Raw genomic sequence first — 24913 nt, forward strand, 5'->3', positions numbered from 1 at the left:
GCAGCCTAGATGCTGCATCCTGACAAGGCACCTGCTCACACGTCACTCTTTATCTGTGATTTTTCTTTTTGGCATAGTATGAAATTACTCATGTTCTACTGTCACCCTACTGTCTGAGAACAATTAAAAAAAATTTGTTTTCAAGATTGAAATTCACCCTGAGAGGTAATCGATTCCACATGGGAAATGAAGAAAAAATCGCAATAAGAATTGTGCTTCACCCCTGAAAACATGTTCCAGAATTGCAAAACAAATCCTTGAGAGTGATGTATCAACAGTGCGGAAGACAAGTATGATTAAAATGTAAACAAAGCAATGAAGTTTGTAATTTCTAAATGCTTTTAAATTCTCCTGAAACTCGAACACATTTCATCCATTGGAGTCATCTCCACAAATGAGTTTTTACCGCAGTGCGTAAAACTGGAAGCATTTTTGGTAAATTTTCAGATTAACACCCGCACGATTTTCACTAGGGTGTTAGGGTGGCAATTCCGTCCCTAACCCTAACACCCTAGTGAAAATCGTGCGGGTGTTAATCTGAAAATTTACCGCATTTTTATGGTGAACAAAATGCAGAATTTTTCCGTCAAGCTTTGAATGATATTCTAGAATCTATTAATAACGATTGTGATCGTTAAAGATTGCCGGCGATTACGGCCTTTACTTGGACAAATTCACAACGATGCCACAAGTGTCAAGTTCCATGTAATATAAATGAACTCTAGACATGCAATGTTAAAACAATACCCTAGATTACTACTTCTAAAGGTTTAACACAACTAATAAAACAAATAGCTTTAATCGAGTAAGCAGAATGAAATTATAAAGACTGGAATTAGATATCGAAACCAGATTACAAAATTAACTTGTTAGAGGCATAATCAAAACATGTTTCTCAATAGTGAGTGACTTAAAAAGAAAAATATGGCAATAAATCCTCTGAATTTACAATGTGGCTTCTAGCGCGTTGTATTAAAGATCTTTCAAATATTCTATTAGCCCTTACATGTCTGTCTTCTTTACACAAATACGTTAATACCCTTTCATCAATGCCCTTCGCTTTTCTCTCTGCAATGACATTATTCAAATGTCATAATTAATCTTTATTCTGTCGGAGTTTTAATACAGAAATGTAATCGATAAATGATGTAAACAACTGAAATGTGTAATAAACAAGTCGAACGTTTTGAGAGGTGCCCTTTGCCGAGAGTGAAGTGTACTGAAAAGAAAACTAACCCCAAATTGAATAAAACACGATGAGTAGGTTGGTTCTTGCAACCAAGATTAGCTGTATTGCATTCGATGGTAATAATTCTTATTCATTTTGTCCTAGCATGTAACTTCAGATGAAGTAAAATGATGACATGTATGGCTTTGTCAAGGACGTTCGCGATGTATGTGTAATGATAACAAACTCGACATTGAAAGCAAGAGACTGCGGTTCGATTTATTTGGTGGAATCCTTAATTTCACCGTACTTGCAAGACATAGATAAAAAAATTTTTTAAAATATTTTCTGAACCCGAGAGAAAGAATATAAATGTCCTTGAACCGAACTGTCAAAACATCATATTTATGTATGTGTATAAATTTATGTTAAATGATATCGTCAAATGGCTGTATCTAAAAACAGTCATGTTCAATAACATATAATGTTTCAAATAACATAATAATAAGATAACAATGTTTCAAATAGTTATTTACTAAGAAGTAAACAGTCAAATATACAATAATAATATCTGTAATCCGATTGTAAATATTTACCTGTGAGAAAGACCTTAAATTCAAAGCATTCGAAATTTTAGCTTGACTTGGTCGAGTCACTCGGTTTTGTATGAGTTTTCGGCAATTCCTGATAGCTCGAGAATAACTATGATAGGGATTATTTGTAAACTTATTAAATGTCCGTCTACAAGTGTTGAGTGTTAGGTGAGAATGGGACAACAGCATGGCATGTTGGATGGAGGCAGCCATCACAGTTTGATCGAAACTACTTTCTAACATTGAAGAGTTACAGAAAGCCGGGAGTATTTCTTTAGCAATTAAACATCATGACCGGGTGATCAGCAATTAACTCAAATAATTAGCCTCATCTATACAGAGTAAAGTTTTGTCTAATTTATTTTCTCTTCAAATTAAAGTTAACGTTCGATTGTTTAGTTTATAATGTTTTTGTTATAAACAATGATAAAGATGAATAAGTAATTTACTGAGAAATTGTCCAGCGACAACGGACTTGCTGTTTAGAAAGAAACACACACTTCAAGTGGAAAACGATGTCAGCAACATTAGAATCAGGCAAATTGGAATGTAAAGATTTATACGGGTATCTTAGAACTTTGCCTGCAAATGTTCTCGATAAACTCTATAATCATCCGGCAACATGTCTTGCTGTATTCAGGTGAATATCTCTGAAGATTTTGTCATTTTTACATGTCATGATAGTTTTTTTTTTCAAGTGCTTCGTTGTTTGACAACATCCAACGTGGTCTTTACGTAATTTACTATGTTAAATAACATCTCCAGTAATTTTCTAATATATAGTCATCACCTAGCTCATAATGATCGGGTTTATTCGTTGTGTACCTTTAATTTCCTAACTTGAAATTTAAAAGAGCTAATATATTTATTATTATATCTCCCTTTTTGATTCTTGATTTGAAGTATTTTTTCGTTTACATGTGTCAGATCAGATGTCTAAAAAAATACTCAACTTAATGTGAAAAACGTTCCTAAATTCAGAGAAAACTTAGAGTAAAGGTAAACAGTTGTAGAAAGAAAAACTTACACACATATATGCGTAAATATAATTGTTCTTGTAAAAAAGAAATCACAGTAGAATCACAATTTAAGGCGAAGTACTCAATGCATTGAGAAAAGTGGATATATTTATTAAAATAATGGATCTTATCAAACTGAAAATTCTGAGACTTAGTGTTGAAGGATTCATTATTTCAATTGAAAAATCTGTGTGCATGTATTTGTATGTGTGAGTTTATTTGTCTGTCTAAGATATATATATATATATATATATTGATAGAAATGGTAAGACATATATATATATATATATATATATATATATATATATATATATAATTTTTCTGAAGTCCCAATTAACTTAATTTTCAGTTTCACAATAGATTTAACCTTGCTCAGTTTATCCATGCTATCAGTAAATATGTTCCACTATTATTCTTAAAATAATTATACTTTAAAATAATAACATAATTTCAACAAATTGATTTCATGTGAAAAGTTATGCAATATTTATGGTTGATTAGATTAGAATAGCACTTCATCAGACTTGCATCGAAAGATATGTTTATATGTGTATGTGTGTGTGTAGAATAGCAACATCCTAAAAAAAATTAAAGCTGGCTGAAGGTACAATTTCAGCAAAACAATGTCTTTGTTGACCATTATACACATCACACTGACTGCACTATATATATATATATATATATTATAGATAGATAGATGTATCATTATCATCATCATCATTATTGTATAATATCCGCTTTCCATGCTGGTATGTGTTGGACAGTTTGACTTAGAACTAGCAAGCCGGGAAGCTACGCCAGGCTCCAATCTGATTTGGCAAGATTTCTACAGCTAGATGCCCTTCCTAATGCCAACCACTCCGAGAGTATGGTGGGTGCTTTTTATGTACCACTGGCATGGGAGCCAGTCAGACGGTACTGGCATCGGTCATGTTCAAATGGTACTTTTTACAAGTCACCGTATATATATATATATATATATATATATATATATATATACATATATATATATATATAACACACACACATAAGAGGCTTTGTTTCATTTCTGTCTAACAAATCCACACTCACAAAGCTTTGGTCTGCCTGGGGACTGAACCCAAGACCACATTGTTGAAAAGTAAGTTTCTGCTTTTCTTACTTGGCATGGGTTGACTGGGTCATCACAGTTGAAGTCATATTTTCCTTATTTGTGAATTTAATTTATTTTCTTTCAATTAGGGAATTACCAGAACTTGCCAAACACTGTGTAATGAGAATACTTTTTGTGGAACAACCTGTACCTCAGGCTGTTGTAGCACATTGGGTGGCCAACAAGCACCATGAGTAAGTATTTTGATTGTTTTTAAACACTTTTCAGTTTCAAGTATAATGATTCTAGAATAATGTGTTAGACTACTGAGTTCAGCTTTATGAGTTCAAATTGCTTTGAGCATTATAATAATGAAATTACTGTGTACAGTGCTCAGGTGCACTCCAGCTTATCAAAGGTGCATGTATAGTACATACAATTAGGAAAATCAGCAGTGTATGAGTCATCATATACGTGTGTGCATGTGTATGGAGGGGAGGGGATATCAGGTGTAGTGTTGGTGAATGTCAGGAAGCATGGAGGTTTTAAAGGATGCAATGTCTCGGCAACTAACAACTGATGCAGGTAGTTTGTTCCATGCTTCAGCAACTCTGAGAGTGAAAAAATGTTTCCGAAAGTCATGGGTGCTGTGCTGTTTTCTGACTTTGTAGGCATGCCCATGTGTGTTAGACACATGGAGCTCACAGGTGCTCAAGGTGGTTCTTGGTACGATGGTTAATAATTTTGTGAGTGTTTACCAAGTCAGTTGCCAGACGTCAGAGCTTCAGTGTATCTCTGCCCAGGGAAGCAAGGCGTTCAGTGTATGGTAGATGCCTGATGGAGGGTATTTGCTTGGTTGCACATCTCTGAACAGTTTCTAGGAGGTCAATGTCCTGAGCAAGATAGGGGTTCCAGATTGGTGAAGCAAATTCCAAATGTTGGAAACCTTCTGATAAACGCACATACACAGTCTCTTTCAAAGATACACACCTCCACTTAAAGACACACTCTTTTTCTCTCTGTCTTTCCTTTTCTCTGTTGAAAATCGATATATTCCCTCAAAAATACACACAAACTTACATACTGTCACTCCATCAGTTACAATGACAAGGGTTCCAGTTGATCTGATCAACGGAAGAGCCTGCTTGTGAAATTAATATGCAATAAATTTGCCTCTCAGTGATGTATTTACATTAAGTATGACACACAGATGACTCCATATATGGTATGGTATGTCTGGAGTACCAGATCTGTGAACTGCACTGAGTTCTTTGACTACCTATATGTCTTAGGTTTACTTGATCAGGGTTGATCTGGGGTTATGTTGCAACAAAAGTAATGTTTAAATGAGCCAACCAGGGGACTTCTGTTTGTTTTCTTTATCTGCTAGAAATAACAAGCAAATCTCTCTCATATCACTCTTTGCTTATTAAAAAAAGGAAAGGAAACATTAAATTACATAGTTCTAAAATGCATTGTCCAAGTTCTAAGTTCAAATTCCACAGGTAAGTCACATTTGGAATACTTTTGATCATGTTTCTTTTTGATCAAGAGTGACCAAGGATCAAACAACATCAATGTTTGAAAGCTGTAATTCTTTAGAATTGTTCTTGTCCAGCAGTTGTAATCATAAATATTCTTTCTTTTACTCAACCAGAGAACAGAAACAGGCAATGACTGCTGTGACAGATCTGAGAGTTTGGCACGAACAACCTCTTCCAGGTGGGATGATGGGGTTTATATTGAACCAGACATTCCGAATGAACATGAAGACAGCTTTGTTAGGAGGGTAAGTGTCTAGAATAATTAAGACAGTGATAACATTGTTTTAGCATCCACTTTTGTCAAAATTGCATGGGTTAGATGGAATTCATTGAGACAGATTTTCTATGGCTGGATGCCCTTATTTCCAAACAATATAATATTTTCCTATGACAAGACCATTTTCACGAAAGATTGGCAACTGTTAATATGACAATGACACTTCTTTACAAATATACAATGTCAAGACCAGGAGGTACAGACACATACACACACATTTATATATAAATACAATAGGCTTCTTTCAGTTTCTCTCTACCAAATCCACTCACAAGGCTGTGGTCGGCCTAGGGTTTTAGAAGACACCTGCCTGAAGTTCCACACAATGGAACTGATCCTGAAATCATGTGATTGGGAAGTGAACTTCATAGCCACTCAGGTGCAGTGAACTTATGTATATCATCATCATCATCATCTTATATCCATTGCCGATGCTGGCATGGGTTGGACAGTTTGACCAGGGCTGGTAAATTGGAAGGCTACACCAGACTCCAGTCTGATTTGCCATGGTTTTCTAAAGCTAGATGCCCTTCCTAACACCAACCACTCTGAGAGTGTAATGGGTGCTTTTATATTTATACACACACACACACACTTCATGAAATGAAGTAACTTACTCAAGGATGCATGTGCAAACATAACTTTATATGTTGTACTTTATTATACATTTTAGTGGTCAACCATGGACAGGTGGAGGTTCCCTTCCACCAGATAAGCACGTCAAAGATATTGCTTTTTTGGACAACTACGCTCAAGACAGGTGGGAAGTAAGTAGTATTGTTTTTAATATTATTATTAGACAGAAATCTAAGGCAGTGAGTTGGCAGAATTGTTAGCACAGTGGGCGAAATGCTTAGCGGTATTTCTTTTGTCGCTATGTTCTGAGTTCAAATCCCACCAAAGTCGACTTTGCCTTTCATCCTTTCAGGGTCGATAAATTAAGTACCAGCGAAATACTGGGATCAAAATACTCGACTAATCCATTCACCCAAAATTTCATGCATTGAGCCTTTAGTAAAATGGATTATTAGACAGAAATCTAACATAGTTGTTAGCACGCTGGATAAAATGCTTAGTGGCATTTCTTCTGGCTCAACATTCTGGGTTCAAATTCTGCCGAGGTGGACTCAGCCTTTCTTCCTTTTGAGCTTAATAATATAAATACCAGTTGAGCACAGGGGTTCAGTGTAATTGCTTAGCTCTCTCTCCCACAAAATTTCAGGTTTTGTGCCTGTTGTAGAAAGAGAAATATTTTTTATTATTGAGGTGATGAGTTGGCTGGATCATTTGCTCATTGGACAAATTGCTTAGTGGCATTTTTCTGGTTTCCTTTATGTTCTGAGTTCAAATTCAACCAAGGTCGTCCTTAGCCTTTCATTCTCACGGGGTCACTAAAATTAGTACCAATTACGCACTGGGGTTGATGTAATTGACTTGCCTTCTCTCCCGAAATTCCAGGCCTTGTGCCTACACTAGAAAGAATTATTTAAGGCAGTGAGCTTGTAGAATCGTTAGCACACTGGGCAAAATGCTTGGTGGTATTTCGTCTGTCTGCATGTTCTGGGTTCAAATTCTGATGAGGTTGACTTTTTGCTTTTCATTATTTTGGGGGTCAATAAATTAAGTACCAGTTAAGCAGGGGGTGGTGGTGGTGATATAATTGACTAGCATCCTCCTCCAAAATTCCTGGCCTTGTGCTAGATTTAAAGCCAATATTATTATTGTTATTATTATTATTATTATTGTTCAGGATGATGGATTGACAGAATCATTAGAGTGGACAAAATGCTCTGCAATATTTGTTCCAACTCTCTATGTTCTGAGTTCAAATCCCATCAAGGTTGTCTTTGTTTTCATCCTTCCTAGGTTATTTAAATAAAGTACCAGTCAAGTACTGAAGTCAGTGTAATCAAATAACCAACCTCTCTCCTCTGAATTTCTGGTCTTCTGACTGTGTAAGAAATCGTTGTTGTTGTTGTTGTTAGGACCATGGCTTGACAGAATTATTAAATTGTTTTACTAAAAAAAGAATTCTTGCTATATTTAGTTATGGACTTTTACATTCTGATTCAAATGCTATTGAGGAGCTTTTGAATTACTCTATATTAACGTATCTTTTGAATTTTGATTTTACAGTGTGTTCTTCATTTTATGGTTGGTTCATCGGACTGTGTCAGCAGAGATATAAAGTGGGTCTTACTACACGCAGGTCTCATGAAGGCGTAAGTCTTTCTGTATTTTCATTCCTCAGTTGTTTCTTTTTGTCAGTTGCTTTCTTACAAATTTCAGCTCTAAAAGACGATAAAGATGTAACTGAAAGAGGAAGACAGGAGCTAAATGGGCTGAGGGTTCAAATGTTGTTGCAGCTAGTGTGTTATACTTATTGTCCTGCCTTTTTTTTCTGTTTCTTCCTTGTTCCTATCAATGACTTCTCTCCACTGTTCTCAGCTCTGGGTTGTTTTTTTCTGTTTCCCTCCTGCTTTTTCAGCTCTACCTCAGTATCCTGCTTCCAGCTATTCTTAGAGTGTCTTCTCATCCATATCCCTTGTGGATGTTTTCCTTAAGGAAGACGTCCCCTCTCAAGTCTTGTGCAATTTTCAATTGCCATTGATGCTTCTGCAACTTTGCTGTTTTCTAGGTAGGAGTGTTGGCCCTATGCAAACCCATTTTTATCTCTGGGAAAAAGTGGTCCATAGTAGTCTGACCTCTATCTTTTGACCTGTCCAGTATGGGAGACCCTACTAGAAGCTTGCACTCTACTGACATAGGTCCAGGTCATAAAGACACACAAGCCACTAAAACAAGGGTTGGTCTTGTGGTGACTGTTCCTACCGTGATTTGGAAGAAACGTTTGTGGTACAGTTAAAATTGGATAATTTTTGTTGTATTGGACAAAAAACACTTTGCAGTATTTATACCCAAGCTGATGCCATCTGTGCTGGTGCCATATACAACCCATGCTGATGCCATATAAAAAGCACTTGTGTTGGTGCCATATATAAAGCATTAGTGCTGGTGCCACGTAAAAAGCACCCAGTACACTCTTTCAAGTGGTTGACATTGGGAAGGGCATCCGGCCATAGAAACCTTGCAAAAACAGACAACCGGAGCTTGGTTCAGCTCTCTGGCTTGCCAGCTCCTGTCAAACTGTCCAACCCATGCCAGCATCGAAAGTGAACATTAAATGATGATTCCAGAACCTTGCGTTCAGAGTTTAAATCCTACTAAAATTAATATTGCCTGTCATCCTTCTGGGGTCAATAAATAAGTACCAATCAAGGGGTTGAGGACTGGCAAAAATGTTAGAGCATCAGAAGAGATGTCTTATAGTATTTGCTTCATTTCTTTGCGTTCTGAGTTCAAATCCTGCTGTGGTCTACTTGTGTAGTAGACCTAATCCATGTCCTTGTTTAACACTGCCAACTGGTCCTTGAGTGCTTTTAGTTGAGTCTCTGTCACAAGCAATTGGTCCTGGTTACTGATTTGAGGATATCTTCTTCCTCCTCTCCTTTGTGTCTGTAAAGGAGCTTCGTAAAGGTCCATGACTGTTGCTCTTCCTTCCTTAAAGGATGACATGACAAAAAAAAAAAACATCTTGTAATTGGATGATTTTAATTATATTGTGGAATGCAATGTCATACTCTGCCTTCTGAAAGAAATCTCTGAGGAAGGAATGGTTCTTAGACATTACAGAGGCCCACCAGGCTCTGATGTCATGTGAACCTAAAGGTTCTACCTAAAGGTTCTACCTAAAGGTTAAATAGGTTCTGTGTCTCAAAGGTAAGCTTGAGAGAGCAAGAGACTGGGAGAATATATTATAAATAAATTATCAGGAGGCAACAGAAAAATTTCTGCTGTATCTTTCTCAAGAAAAAAAATCATCAATTTTCAGACTTTGTCTCTGATCACCAACACCTGTAGGCATAACATAAAAAACGGGAGAGAGAGAGAGAGAGAGAGAAATGTAAACATTAATTAAGAAAATATAAACCAATGTCTATGGAAATAGCAATAAATGTACAGTCTGAGACACATGAATTCATTCTTGTGTTTATGTATTAGATGTATAATGTTTGTATTTTACTATTATTTATTATATTCATTGATATAAAAACTAGACATTAGTCCCCTTTTATATGTAAAATGTACTTTATTTCAGTGAGTCAGAAGATCAAGCTCCAGTGATTACACCAAATGGTTTCCAATTTCTACTGATGGACACATCTTCTCAAGTCTGGTTCTTCATGTTACAATACCTCAATACACTAGCAGTGAGTTGACATTATAACTGAGCTTTAATTTTTACTCTTTATTGCATTCTGTATCTTAACCAAGTTTTCTATCTTTGTTTCTCCTAAATCTATACTGTAGTCAACTTAACCCTTTAGTGTTCAGTTTACTCTGTGTTAAGTGTAATACTTTTTCACTCAAATTGCTTTGAATTAATCATGCATTACCTTATAGCTTTGAGGTTTCAATGATGTGATTGTTTATTTTTAGAATGTCAATGTAGGTTAGGTGTGAGAGGCTAGATATCGCCAGTTTGAATATAAAACATGTAGAATATCTGGGCCAGATATGGCCGGTTTAAACACTAATGGGTTAATACACTTCAGCCTAACATAATGTCCAGTTTAATATCACCATCTTCCCTTTGGTTGCCTATAATGGAATTCATACTGTTGCAAGAACTTTAACAGACTCTCAATTCTCACTCAGTCCCTGTTTTTCTTGCAGATAGTCATGTTGGGCATTATTAACCATATTAGTCTCACTGGTCTTAGATTCTGCTTCTCTTTTTGACTAACTTTTTAAAGAAAATGTTTTTAAATATAATCTGTTAGAACTTTACATTATCCAGTCTGTGCCATTTATTTGGAATCATTTGTATAAAACTTATTATTCTTGTTATACACATCTTGCTATAAAATGTTCACCCATCAAAACTATTATTGTTACAATCTTGATATATAATATATATAAATGGAACTGGTTTTTGAACACATATTTCATCCCAATATTTACATGCATTTATTTGTAGCATTTATGTGCTTTGAGAACCGGTTCCAAAAAAAAGAATTATTTTATGTTCTTTTGAAAGTTTATAAATCCTTAAGACATCAACAATATATATATATATATATATATATATATATATATATATATATATATATACTGGGCTGTGGAAGCATGCAAAAGTGGATGTTAAAACAATCATGATATGTATGTTTACACATGGGAGCTCATAGGTGCAAAATAAGGTGAGGAAAATAGTACTCGAATACCAAAGGTAGAGCAGAATAGTATTTTCTTGAAGCTGAAAAGACTTCACCTCATGTCTATACTTATTAATGCTATATCTTCTGTTTTTTTGTAGACACGGGGCATGGATTTAGTTGAATCTTTGTCCTTCCTTTTCCAGCTGAGTTTTTCAATATTTGGAAAGGTAATCCTTATTTCAATATCATTATGTTTACATCCATTTTCTGTGTTAACATGGTTGGATTGTTTTGCTTTTTTCATCCTTTTTTCAATTCTGAATATGTGATTTTGTTAGAGCAATTAGCTTACAGCCACTTCAATTCTTTGATTCTTTATAGCTAATCTCTTGATCTGGAAGTTAAAGTTGCATTAGTTGTGAGATTATGAATGAAGCAGAATGAATCAAGCAATGTTCTGTTCACAATGAAGGAGTATAATAAACGTACTGACTTTAGTAAGATTTGAACTACTGACAACGTGATCAGTATTTGAGCATTTTTACCCTCACTGCCGTGTTTCTTTGGGTATTTCAGTAACTGTTGTCGATAACAGACAGTAGACAACACTTGCTAAAACTATAATAATGTGGATATTTTTTGTGTCAAATGTTAATACTATCTTCATGTAATAATAGTCCTTGCAATTACAGCTGTTTTTTACTTGATGTTATAACAATTCCTATAACAGTATTTGAACTCACAACCATACAGCTTGTAGTTAGTGTTTACAATCATGTAGCTTGCATACCAATGTTTACAACCATGTAGCTCATTACCAGTGTTTACCACCATGTAGTCTATGACCAATGTCTGCAATCCTGTATCCTATAGCAATGCCTACATGACAACATCACTAATGCTGGTGCATCATCATCATCTTCATTTAACATCTGCTTTTGACTGAAAACCGGTAAGCTGAGGAGCAGCACCAGGTTCCAATCTGATTTGGCATGGTTTCTACAGCTGGATACCCTTCCTAATGCTAACTACTCCAAGAGTGTAGTGGGTGCTTTTTACATGCCAGTGGCATGGGTGGTGGTGCCGGTTACGAAATCCCAGCATTGACCACAACTACAATCTCACTTGGCTTGACGGGTCTTCTCAAGCACGGTATCTTGTCACTGCCTCCATGAGGCCCAAAGTTAGAAGAGTGCTTTTTACAAGTCTTCTGTCTTGTTGGATCTTGTAGATCTTGTAGAACTGTCCAACCTGTACCAGCATGGAAGACAGACTTTAAATAATGATGATGATGGTGATGATATATATATATATATATGTGTGCGTGTGTGTAAGAAAATTGCTTTAGACTTTTTTATTTCTTGAGATTTTGCTGAACTCAATAAATTAAAAGAATAGATCAGTTTTGTAAACTGGACTGCTGTTATTTTTCTAGGACTACACAACAGAAGGAATGTCTGAAGCCCAGCTTCGCCTCTTACAACATTTACGGGAGTTTGGTTTAGTTTATCAAAGAAAGGTGAGTAATTTATGCAATCTTATGTTTCAACGTTTTCTTTTTATATATTTATTTTCCATTGACTCAGATTAGACAGCTTTTAAGCCCAATTGTGCGTTTTATGTTTAGTTATATTCTTGCTTTTAATTCGACCACTTCATTGTGACTCTGCTGAACCATTGAATACTTATGTAATATCTCTCTATTTTAAAAAAAATCTTTTTACTCTCAACAAACATTGGACATATTTTTAGCCTATTTTACTAATTGTGGTTTTCTGTTCTACTTTTGTTTCAGAGAAAATCTCAGAGATATTATCCAACAAAACTTGCTATTAATCTGGCTGCAGGATTATCTCAGGTTTCTGATAATGCAATCAGACAAGGTTTTATTGTAGTAGAAACAAATTATCGGGTCTATGCTTACACAGGTGAGTTACTTTGACTAGTCATTCAGATGAGAAAGTAATGAATGTGGTGGACGGACAGTAGATGGAAACTTAATGGGAACTCATAAGGGGTAGACCCAATTGTCGGTATTATATAACCCAACTTCTATCACCATTGTTTTAATGTCTGTTTTGCTATGCTTGCATAAGTGTGATGATCATATCACTGTTATTTGTTCTTGATTTAGTCTGCAAGAGGGTTTCATAAAAGCAATCCTTTTGTTCGTCTGTCATCCTTGATTGTAGTGCATGTGTGGAGATAAATGTTGCTGACATATTGTCTAAAACTAACCTACACTTAATTATCACACGCTCTGACTACCTCAGTTCCTTTACCCATTTCTCTACCAACAGTATGTCTGCACTTTCTAGTCCGTTTGCTACTCATCCAGAAGAATTTGTACCTGTGTTTGTTAACCAAGAAGAGTTTGGTTGGAGCTTCCCATCTATCTTTCCTCCTTCAAACTCCACACTTCTACTTGCTTCTACTCCAGTATTTCTCAGCCGGGGTTCCCTGGCAATCAATATATTATTTAGCTGCATATGGATGTGTGTAGATTCATTTTTGATAACATGCTCATGTATTATTAAAAAAAAAACCCTGCATGTATAATACATAACATGAAGAATTCTGGAAGGAGCTTCATGAGACCACTGCAGAGATGCTTCCAGAAAAAAAAAATTCAGTAACCGTTGGAAAACCGATTATAGCAGTGACTCGATCAATTCCTAGAGATATCTGAAGAGGGAATTTTTATATTCCGAAATATTATTATATCAGACTATGGATAATTAAATTATAACAGTTATTATAGTCCACTCTGCATTGTTGTGCCATTCAAGATATGTTATATTTTAAATAAATAAACATCAACATTTGACAGAGTTATCTGAATGCCACAGGAAACCCATCAAACCCATGCCAGCATGGAAACGCCTTCATAAAATGCTTTTGAAATAATTTCTAGAAATTAGTGGTGAGGAACGAAGTTCTTGATATGTTACCTGCCAATTCATCATTTAACATCTGTTTTCCATGCTGGCATGGGTCAGATGGCTTGACAGGAGCTGGCATGGTCTGGGCCCACACCAGGTTCCATAGTCTGTTTTGGTATGATTTCTACAGCTGGATGCCCTTCCTGATGCCAACCACTTAACAAAGTGTACTGAGTGCTTTTTTATGTGGCACCAACACCATGGTTTTTTGCATGGCACCTCGGTTTTTGGATATCAGTTCTGTTGCGGTGGGCAGGCCTTCTTGAGTACAGCAATGTGTTACATATCTCGATCCTCAGTCGTTTCCTTTGTATAGTTCAGTGTTTTGAGAGCAGCCTTCAATGCTTCATCCCATTCAGTATTTATATGAAATCCTCTTCTTTTCCAGACTCACAACTCCAGATTGCTTTATTAGCTTTATTCACAGAAATGATTTACCGGTAAGATAGATACTGAGCCCTTGTTCTTTGTTTCATATTTAACGCTTTTGTTACCATATTTCTGTTGAAATTCCTGGCCTTTGTTTCAATTGAATTTTGAAAATGATAAAGAATTCAGTAAAATAATTTTGCCATTATTAAACTGGTGTTTGGAATACAAATTAACATGAAATTTTGATGAGAAATTTTAAATCACTTTAACACAAGTTTGTATCATATAACCAGTGGTGGTCTCAGGAAGGTTGGTATTAAAAGGGTTAAGTCAGGGAACTCTCTGCTCTTTATTTGGGTCTTATTATATTTCTTGTTAAGCTTGTTGATGTTTGGCCTCATGTCAGCCCTGACCCTGCAGGCTATAAATCAAAGGTTTTCTACCCAGGACCATGTGGACACGCAATGGCCCAGTGGTTAGGGCAGGGGACTCATGGTTTCGATTCCCAGACCGGGCGTTGCGAGTGTTTATTGAGCAAAAATCACCTAAAGCGCCATGAGGCTCCGGCAGGGGATGGTGGCGAACCCTGCTGTACTCTTTCACTACAACTTTCTCTCACTTTTTCTTCATGTTTCTGTCATACTTGTATTTCAAAGCACCAGCCTTGTCACACTCTGTGTCGCGCTGAATCTCCCTAAGAACTACGTTAAGGGTACATGTGTCTGTGGAGTGCTCAGCCACTTACATGTTAATTTCATGAGCAGGCTGTTCCATTGATCGGATCAACTGGAACCCTGGTTGTTGTAACCGACGGAGTGCCACAACCCAGGACCATATTTTTCAATATTTCTTTCTATTATTTGCACAAGGCCTGAAATTCCGGTGGGCAGTGAGGGGGGGGGGGTGGCTAGTTGATAACATTGAACCCAGTACTCAACTGGTATTTATTTTATCAACCCAGAAAGGATGAAAAGGGGTGTAAAATATTAAAGATGATGATGATGGGGATAACAATGACCATGATGTATAAATTTGTATAATTTTATTCTCTCTTTTTTTGTACAGGTTTCCAAATATGGTTGTGGGTCAAATTACCAGAGACAGTGTTCGATCAGCGTTAAGCTGTGGTATAAGTGCTGATCAGGTCAGATAAACTATTTCTTAGCCTCTCTTTTTGATAGAGTTGTTGTTGGGATTATCATGGAATGATGCTTATTTCTTGACTGTTTGACCTGAGACTGTGACCTTTGACCTTCTTTTAATTCAAATTCAGCCTGTAACTTTAGCTCCAGAATAATCTTCTGATCAAACAGAGCAATAGTCAAAACATTTCAGCTATGAGTGACCATCATGTCTTTATTCAGACATAGTATATCTTGGACTACATTATCCAATGTGTTCTTTATCTTATTATGATATGATGAGTTCTGTTATTACTAAAATCAGCTTTGCTTTTCATTCAACCAGGGATGATAAATACCAGTAATATATTGTGGAATTTTTACATTTGATAGTGACCTTCTCCAATAAAGTGTTGGTTAGTTTGAAATCAATCATTATTTCAATATTTATTATTAATTTTTGTTGTATAATGGTGGAGCCAGCCTCATCTATTTTGGTGCTTTGTTTTTATTTTATTTTTATATATTGCAATGTGTAAATAATAACATTGTTGGTTACAGGCTTCCAATGGGATAATTACTGGGTCACTACATTTCTTATGGTAAGAGTGACAAGAGAGTGTCTGCAATTTAATGCAATGGACTTTGTTTTCAAAGCATCAGTTTTAGGCTTTCCTTTCTTTGTTGATGTTTATGTCTTGCACCTATGTAAATCACACACATAAGTATATATTTAAAGACTTTTTCAATTCCCGTGCACTATTTTAATATATCTGTTTGTTTTCTACACCACCTGTCTTCGTCTGTTGTTTTTTTTGTGAATTCTCCCTATATATATATATATATATATATATATATATATATATATATATACACACACACCATTGTTGGCTCTTTTAATGGTTGCTTCTCTATGGTTGCAATATGAGTCAGATAGAAGTACATTGGAGCCAGAGTTTTCTACTCTTCCTGTCAGCAACCCTCACTTGTAATAATCTCTCAGCATATCAAGCAACAAATAGCTTTGGACAGCTTTTACAAAGACCACATAACATGTCAAGAGGCCAGGAGATTAGCAACTTATGTTGCTATAAGAGACTGATGCCACAGGCTTCACCTTTCAAAGGTTTTCCTTTTTAAGGTGCTTACTTTGTAAATATAGGAATGATTTTTTTAGAAAAAATTATATTTTATTATTTGCTCTGATTATATCCTCCCTACTCCCATTATTATACCTATGTCTAAAGTGGTAAAGGTGCCAGAGTTGTCAGCACATTGGGCAAAATGCTTAGCAGCATTTCATCTGTCTATGTTCAGAGTTCAAATTCTGCCAAAGTTGACTTTGCCTTTCATACTTTCAGAGGTCAATAAAATAAGTACCAGTTGAGCACTGGGGTTGATGTAATCAACTTACCACCTCCCCCCAAAATTGCTGGCCTTGTGCCACAATTTGAAACCATTATTATGTCTATATCTCATCTGTTTTATTCCACAGATAATCCACTTCTTAAAGAGCCATGCACATGAGAAAATGCTAGAAAAGGTAAACAATTAATTAATCACTCTAATTTGATTGATGTATCATTAATTGCATATGTTATTTTATTGTGTTGTGTAAATATTTATATAAACAATTGTTGCAGTAACCTTCCTATATATTCAGTTGGGATTAGATTGGAGCCTGGTGTTGCCATCCGGTTTCACCAGTCCTCAGTCAAATCGTCCAACCCATGCTAGCATGGAAAGCGGACGTTAAACGATGATGATGATGATGATTATTGCTGTTGTTGTTTTCTCAATATATATAAATACTTTCTCACCTGCATTTTTTTAATCATGATCATCATCGTCATCGACCTTGTAACAGTTCTCACCCTCTACAATCCTCTATATATTCATCTTTTAGTAACTTGAGGGTATGTCCTGACACCTCTCCAATGCCATCTTTTCTTTTTCTAACTGAAGTAGTCAGGTGTCTCCTCTGCAAGAAGACACCTGTTTCTATCTTTCTATTACAACTTTAACCTCTCATCACCTGATATAAAGCCACTTCCCTCAATACTACACCCACATTCAGTTGAAGAGTCTTAGGCGACTTATCTGGTGCCAGCGCCATGTAAAAAAAACCCCAGTACACACTGTAAAGTGGTTGGCATTAGGAAGGGCATCCAACCATAGAAACCATGTCAAAGCAGACATTTGAGCTTGGTGCAGTACTCTGGTTTACCAGCACAGAAAACAGATATCAGATGATGATGCTTTTATGATATATATTTTTCATTAAATTTTATTAAAAGACTAGGCCTTAGTCTATTGTTCCCTTTCTCTTATGCTTTCTGCTTACATTCACACTGTATCATGTTGGATAATCCTAGATCCTCCCTTTATCCCTCCCATTTTCTCAACCCTATCACTAATCCCTTCCCTTTCTATTGTTCTCTGCCATCTTCCCCTCTTACTTACCATCCTTGAGTCTTTTCTCTTCCGTTTTCCCTCAGTTATAAGGAACCAATTTAGGCTCTTAGCTTTGCAAGTTTCAAGGCAATCACCACAAAAACAACATGTAGTACATTCTGTAAAGTAATTGGTGTTACGAAGGGCATCTTGCTGTGGAAACCATGCTAAGGTAAACATTGGTACATGACACAGTCCTCCAGTTCATCAGATCCAATCAGACCATCCAACCCATGGCAGCACCAAAGATGGATGTTAAATGAGGATGATGGTAGTGGTAGTGGCAATGACGATAACGCCTTATCTTGTGAAACCCCCAAATTTTTTTCACAGAACCTCTTTTGTCCAGTGAAGTTGCATGGCCTAGTTGTTAGGATGAGTTGCACTCATGATCTGGCAATCGTGGGTTCAATTCCTGAACTGAGTGACACATTGTGTTCTTGAGCAAAACACTTCGTTTCATGTTGCTTCAGTCCACTTAGCTGTAAATGGGTAACCCTGCAACAGACTAGTCTTCCGATTGCTGGAGTGGGGGTGGGGTGGATGGCTTGCCATGCCAGTGGGGTGGCATCATTCAAAAGCTGAAACGATGCAAAGTGCATTGTGACCAGTGATGTATAACATCTGATAGTCTGGTTGATCATATGATGTAATGACTGAAGAATCTCTTCTTCCGTATCTTCTTTCTCTAGATTATCATCTTTAGTTTTTTCCCCGATGTCACTGATCCCCTTCGAGTGGTACATTTCTTCAGGAAATTTTTATAATTTTCAATCATTTATAATGATATTTCATTTTTGTTGTTGTCAGAGAACTTTGTTTTTATCTTACATTTTCTTGAATTTTTTGTTGTTGTTTTAGATGCCAGTTATTCCACCAACAGTTACTGACCAGATCCACTTGTGGGAGTTGGAAAGAGACAGATTTAAATTTACAGACGGAGTACTCTATAATCAGTTTCTCTCTCAGAGTGACTTTGAACTTCTCCGCGATTATGCTCGGGTATGTCAATATTTTTTTTCCTAACTTATAATCAACATTTAACCCTTTAACGTTCAGATTAAAGGCTTGCCAGTCCTCAGTCAAACTGTCCAACCCATGCCAGCATGGAAAGTGGATATTAAATTATGATGAGGATTACACTGTCAAATGTAATGCTTATTTATTCAAATTGTTTTGAATTGATCATGCACTGTCTCTTAGCTTCAAGATTTCAATAACATAATTGCGTATTTTTAGAGTGACATTGTAGGGTAGGTAGGAAAGGCTAGATCTGATCAGTTTGAACATAATACTGGTAGAATATTTTGGTCAGATATCATCATCATCGTTTAACATCCGCTTTCCATGCTAGCATGGGTTGGACGATTTGACTGAGGACTGGTGAAACCGGATGGCAACACCAGGCTCCAATCTGATTTGGCAGAGTTTCTACAGCTGGATGCCCTTCCTAACGCCAACCACTCCGAGAGTGTAGTGGGTGCTTTTACGTGCCACCCGCACGAATGGCCAGTTTAAATGCTAATGGGTTTGACATCCATTTTTCCAAGCTTACATGAGTTGGATGGTTGACAGGAGCTGAAGAGCCAAAGGATTGTGTGCCGGGCTCTAATGTCTACATTTATATGGAGGAGGAATTCCAATTTTAAAATATCCAGCTAAAACAACTAACAAAACAGTGAAATCAGAAATACTGCAAAATATCACTGTCAATTGTTTTAACGTCCACTTTTCCATGCCGGTATGGATCAGATGGAATTTATTGAGGTGGACCTTTCTACTGTTGGATGACCTTTCCTGTTACCCTCTTTTTCCAAGTAAAGGGGATACATGACCAGACATGTTTTTGTGGAAAATTAGAAAGGAAGGACACTGCTTGTATGATAGTGACACTCATTATCATTTAATGTCTATTTTCCATGCTGGCATGGGCTGGATGGTTTGACTGAAAACTGGTAAGCTGGGGAAGCTGCACCAGGCTCCAATCTGATTTGGCAAAGTTTCTACAGCTGGATGCCCTTCCTAACACCAACCACTCCAACATGTAATCTCATGTTAGTACCACACACACAGAGGCTTCTTTCAGTTACCATCTGTCACATCCATTCACAAGGCTTTGGTTAACCCAGGACTATAGTAGAAAACACTTGATCAAAGTGCAATGCAGTGGAATTGAATCAAGAACCATATGGTTGGGCAGCAAGATTCTTACTACACAGCTAGAAATAATTGTTATTTTAGGAATTGCCATTTATATTTCAGTTTTGTGCCTTTAACGATAAGACTGGGAACTTTGTATATGGGTCCTTGTGTCTGTCCAACATGTACATTTTGTAGTATTTAATGCATTTTTCATTTATATAACCCAAGATAGTTTGGTTTAAAATCTTCGGTCATGATTGATGTTGTGCATTAATTGTAAATGTCAATATCATCAAAATCATCATCATCATCATCATCATCATTTAACGTCCTTTTTCCATGCTGGCATTGCTTGGATGGTTTGACTGAGGGCTGGCTAAGAGCACCGTCCAAACGTGATCATTGCCAGAGCGGTTGTCTGGCTTCCGTGCCAGTGGCACGTAAATAGTACCATTTGAGCGTGGTCGTTATCAGTGTCGCCTTCCTGGCACATGAAAAAACATTTGAGCGAGATCGTTGCCAGTGCCGGTGGTACGTAAAATACACCATTTTAAGCGTGGCCGGTGCCAGTACCGCCTGACTGGCCTTCGTGCAGGTGGTATGTAAAAGCACCCACTACACTCTCGGAGTGGTTGGCATTAGGAAGGGCATCCAGCTGTAGAAACTCTGCCAAATCAGATTGGAGCCTAGTGTAGCCATCTGGTTCGCCAGTCCTCAGTCAAATTGTCCAACCCATGCTAGCATCGAAGGCGGACGTAAAACGATGATGATGATTTTGAGATTTAAAAAATATTTTTTATTATCCTGTTTCTTAAATATTTTGTTTATTTTACCTCAATATCTTGTTACAGGACCTTGGTGTATTAGTCTGGGACAAACCAAGCAAGCGAGTTATGGTTGTGGCTCGCAATGGCCACGATGAAGTGAAACGCTTTTGGAAGAGACAAAAACATTCATGAAGGATTCCTTAGATGATTTTTTTTGTTAAAATTCTGAATGAGAGACTGAAGAAATCCCAGCAAGCCACTAACATCAGTTAAATCAATGTTAAGGGGGTCATCCAATAAGATTCAGCAAGTGAATGTTAAAAAAACATATCACTAGTTCTGTAGTATATTGTGTTGAAAGCTAATTGTTACCCTTTACAAGGTTTGGCTATTGAGGTTGGGGTTTGTCAATAGCATCTGTGCTAAGATTATGTAAAGTTATATGGAACTCTGAAGATCTCTTGAACATAAGTCACTATATTTTTGTTAAATTTATCCAAGTAAAACAAAGAAGTTTACAGGGGAAAAAAATTCTGGTTTCTACCTCTTAAATTTAAAATAAATATTTTATACTACTTTTTGCTATGTTTTTTTGTTACATTTCTTGTTTGGTAATGTTGGAGGGAGTTTAATATTGTCCATCATTTTTAGACAAACTCTCATACCATTGGCACATGCCAGTAAAGTCAACGCTGGCAACGATCATGCTCGAATGGTTCTTTTTATGTGCCACTGGCACGGGAGCCAATCCATGCCCCTGGCAACGACCATGCTCGGATGCGCTTCTAACGTCCACTGGCACAAGTGCCAATCAGGCAGTACTGTCATTGGCCACAAAAATGGAAATTGTAGTTGTGGCCGATGCCAGTGCTGCCTGACTGGCTCCCCTGCTGGTGGCATGCAATAAGCACCATTTCATGCGTGGGTCATTGCTAGTGCCACCGGATTGGCTCCCCATGCCAGTGGCACATAAAAAGTACCCACTACACTCTTGGAGTGGTTGGCATTAGGAGGGGCATCCAGCTTTAGAAACTCTGCCAGATCAGATTGGAGCCTGGTGAGGCCTCCTGGCTTGCCAGTCCCCAGTCAAACCGTCCAACCCATACCAGCATGGAAAACGGACATTAAATGATGATGATTGTTTTCAATTAATCATGCATTACCTTGTAACTGAGATTTCAATTATATGATTGTTTATTGATAGAATGGCATTGTAGGATAGGTGTGAAAGGCTGGATGTGGCTGGTTTGAACATAAAACAGGCAGAATATTTGGGCCAGTTTAAATGCTAAAGGGTTAACATAAACTCCTTTGCTATAAACAAATAGGCTAGGTCATCAGTCTAAGGTAAATTTCCAGATCTTTTTTAAAACGGGGGCCACATTTTTCATTAACGAAACACTTTGAAACTTGGAACACTGGTAGAATGTGTCATATAAAACATCTTTTTCTCTTAGTCTTCTTAAAAAAAAAAGAAATCCATAAATTATTCCATGTTAAAGTTGTCGTATTTCTGTAATTTCAACCAATCACTGACGTCCATTCAGCCGATATACATTAAGTGCCGACTACATAAACAAAACGATTCTGAAACAATTAACCCTAACCCTAACCGTAGGGCTAGGGTTAAAGCAAATTTAAAATGAAAAAAGCAAATAAAACGAAGGTATGGAGATTAAATACGCTTTACATCGCTTAATCAGCCAAAGGAGTAAATGTAAACAACTGAATACTTGTCAGTGATTGGTTGAAATTATCGAAATAAGACAATTTTTTACATGAAATAAATTCGAATACAAAAATATTTTTCTGTTCTATAACACAAAATAGATAAGTATACGAAGTTTGAAAGTCTTTCCGTACCAAAAACACTACGTAAAACATTAATGAAAAATGTGGCCCCCGTTTTAAAATAGATCCAAATTTCCTTCTTGCTTTCACATCGAATCTCAGAGGGTTCTGAAGAGTCGTGGATGCTGTCCCCTTTCTCCTCTCAGTGAATCGTGAAAAAATATAAAATTACAGATCACACACCAATTAAAAGCAGACAAAAAAATATAGGAAAGAAAATACAAACACATGAGAATTTTGAAACTTTTATTGTTCATTCTTTTTTCTTTCACATAATTTAATTATCTTTTAAAAGAATGCAAGGAAATGCGACATTTTAATAATTAGAGTAAAGTGGTTTTAATTATTTTTTAAATTTGTGTGTGTGCATATATGTTTTGATTAAGTAAAGAGTTTGTGCCAAAATAAGTGCTAAAACACTTCAATTTAATTAAGATTGAACAGAAGTAAACACCGGATTACTGCTTCAATCTCCCCAAAACAAGTGTGATAACAAATCGCATTAATGGAAAATAAACCTGAAATGGTGGATAACAATAAAAATCTCAAGTAATGAGTTTATGTAATGGACACAATAATGGCCAATGATTGTGTGGAAGAAAGGAAGGAGAGTGGACGTTGTTGTATTGTTGCAGATATCAGTGATATAAAGGGGGTGGGAGTGGGGTCATAGTTTATACTGCTGACCTCATCAGTAATGGTCAACAGTGATCTGAGGCAGGGGTGGGAGTAGAGCAAGTAGATGTATTACTGACCTTGGTGGTGGTCAAATAACAAGGTGGGGGTAGTGGACAGTTGTGGTTTGTTGACCTTAAGAACAGTCAATAGTGAAGAACAGAAGAGAAGTCCTGTAGTGTAACTAAATCAATGCTAGCCAATACTAAGAGTGAATGAGGAAGCAACTGACCCAATATGGGTAGCCAACTATGTTGGACTAATATACAGCTGACCAAGTGAGGGCGCACTAGCAATGTAAGGTATCATACAAGAGTCCAGGGTAGGTAGCTATGAATGTAAGGTGCTGTGCAGCTGTCCCAGTGAATGGATACTGAGAAAGCTGATTTAACAGAATATTTCATATGCTCTGCATTTTACTGACCCCTGGCAAAGGCACCAAATTCTCATTGGCCAGAAAACATTTTTATAAAGAAGACCTGTAATCAAATACAGTTTATTAGTGAAACACTGTATAACTAGTGTTTCATTACATAGTAGTGTTAGGCTTAAATGTTCTCACCCAGAGTGAGTAACTAGCAATGTAAGGTACTACACAGCCAACCCAAAATGGGAACCTAGCAATGTAAGGTACTACACAGTCGACCCCAAATGGGAACCTAACAATGTTAGGTATTACACAGCCAACCCCAAATGGGAACCTAGCAATGTAAGGTACTACACAGTCAACCCCAAATGGGAACCTAACAATGTTAGGTATTACACAGCCAACCCCAAATGGGAACCTAGCAATGTAAGGTACTACACAGCCAACCCAAAGTAGGAACCTAGCAATGTAAGGTGTCATGTTAGGTACTATGAAACTGACCCAATGTGGGTAGCTAGCATAGTAGAGTACTTTACAACTAACCCAATGTGGGCAGCCGGCAATGTAAGTTACCATGCAGCTGACTTAATACAGGAAGCTAGCAATGTACAGTACCACATAGCTAACCCAATGTGGGTAGCTAATACTGTAGGGTACTGTACAGTAGACCCAATATGGGTACCTAGCAATGGAGGGTACTATGCAGCAAACCCAATCTGGATAGCTAGCATAGTTGAGTACCAATAACTAACCCAATGTGGGTAGCTACCAATGTAGGGTACTATGTAGCTGACTGAATGTAATAGAGGTATTCTTCTTTAATTACACAACTCAACACTATCATACCTTCAGATATAGATTCATCACTTGTACAAGGGTTTTACTTTTGTCTTTTTAAATAGGAGATGGTAAAATGAAGATTAAAATCATTATCAGAATGATTCTAAATCAGAAATTATTTATAGTTTAAATGCTTTTAATTCTCTTCTACCATATAACTTAAGATTTTGAAAAATTCTCAAGTAACACCATAACAAGTGTTTAAGCAGTATGATGGTAAGAAATAGTAAAGTAAAAATAAATAAATTAATTAATTAAATAAAGGCTTAGTTAAAGCCAATAGTTTTAATTGAATAAAATAATAGAATTTCTGTTAATGAATATTAAAACTAACTTCAATAAAATCGTTAGATTACTGGTTCTTCTCTAAGTATAATTCCATTTTCTTTTTGAAACTCAATTCTATGTGTGTGTATGTGTGTATATATATATGTGTGTGTGTGTGTGTGTATATGTATATATATATATATATATATATATATATATATAT

The 24913-nt window shown here is 36.6% G+C and overlaps 2 protein-coding genes across 2 annotated transcripts in view; one reads left to right on the top strand and one right to left on the bottom strand.

The window, feature by feature from the left end:
* Window positions 1-2004, bottom strand: part of LOC106879323 (valine--tRNA ligase) — a 33651-nt gene extending 31647 nt beyond the window's left edge. Inside the window, exon 1 of the mRNA XM_014928831.2 lies at window positions 1765-2004. Within this exon, the coding sequence (XP_014784317.1) occupies window positions 1765-2004 (240 nt within the window). The remainder of the gene's footprint in view (window positions 1-1764) is intronic.
* Window positions 2005-2144: 140 nt separating this feature from the next.
* LOC106879324 (general transcription factor IIH subunit 4) lies at window positions 2145-21270 on the top strand. The gene is made up of 14 exons (XM_014928832.3): window positions 2145-2401; window positions 4002-4106; window positions 5510-5641; window positions 6347-6440; window positions 7810-7895; window positions 9833-9944; window positions 11051-11119; window positions 12328-12411; window positions 12688-12820; window positions 14223-14274; window positions 15272-15350; window positions 16823-16870; window positions 18643-18783; window positions 20775-21270. Exons 1-14 carry the CDS (start codon window positions 2277-2279, stop codon window positions 20880-20882), a joined length of 1368 nt encoding a protein of 455 aa, XP_014784318.1. The 5' UTR covers window positions 2145-2276; the 3' UTR covers window positions 20883-21270.
* The last annotated feature ends 3643 nt before the right edge of the window (window positions 21271-24913 follow it).

Source organism: Octopus bimaculoides, chromosome 1, assembly GCF_046866305.1.
Source record: "Octopus bimaculoides isolate indiv1 chromosome 1, ASM4686630v1, whole genome shotgun sequence".
Lineage (NCBI taxonomy): Eukaryota > Metazoa > Mollusca > Cephalopoda > Octopoda > Octopodidae > Octopus > Octopus bimaculoides.

Excerpts from the sequence above, each read along its gene's own strand:
- LOC106879324 (XM_014928832.3), top strand. The coding sequence starts at position 2,277 with ATGTCAGCAACATTAGAATCAGGCAAATTGGAATGTAAAGATTTATAC. Across the intron at positions 16,871-18,642 it reads ATGAGAAAATGCTAGAAAAG|ATGCCAGTTATTCCACCAAC; the intron begins GTAAACAATTAA and ends TTGTTGTTTTAG. Across the intron at positions 18,784-20,774 it reads TTCTCCGCGATTATGCTCGG|GACCTTGGTGTATTAGTCTG; the intron begins GTATGTCAATAT and ends ATCTTGTTACAG.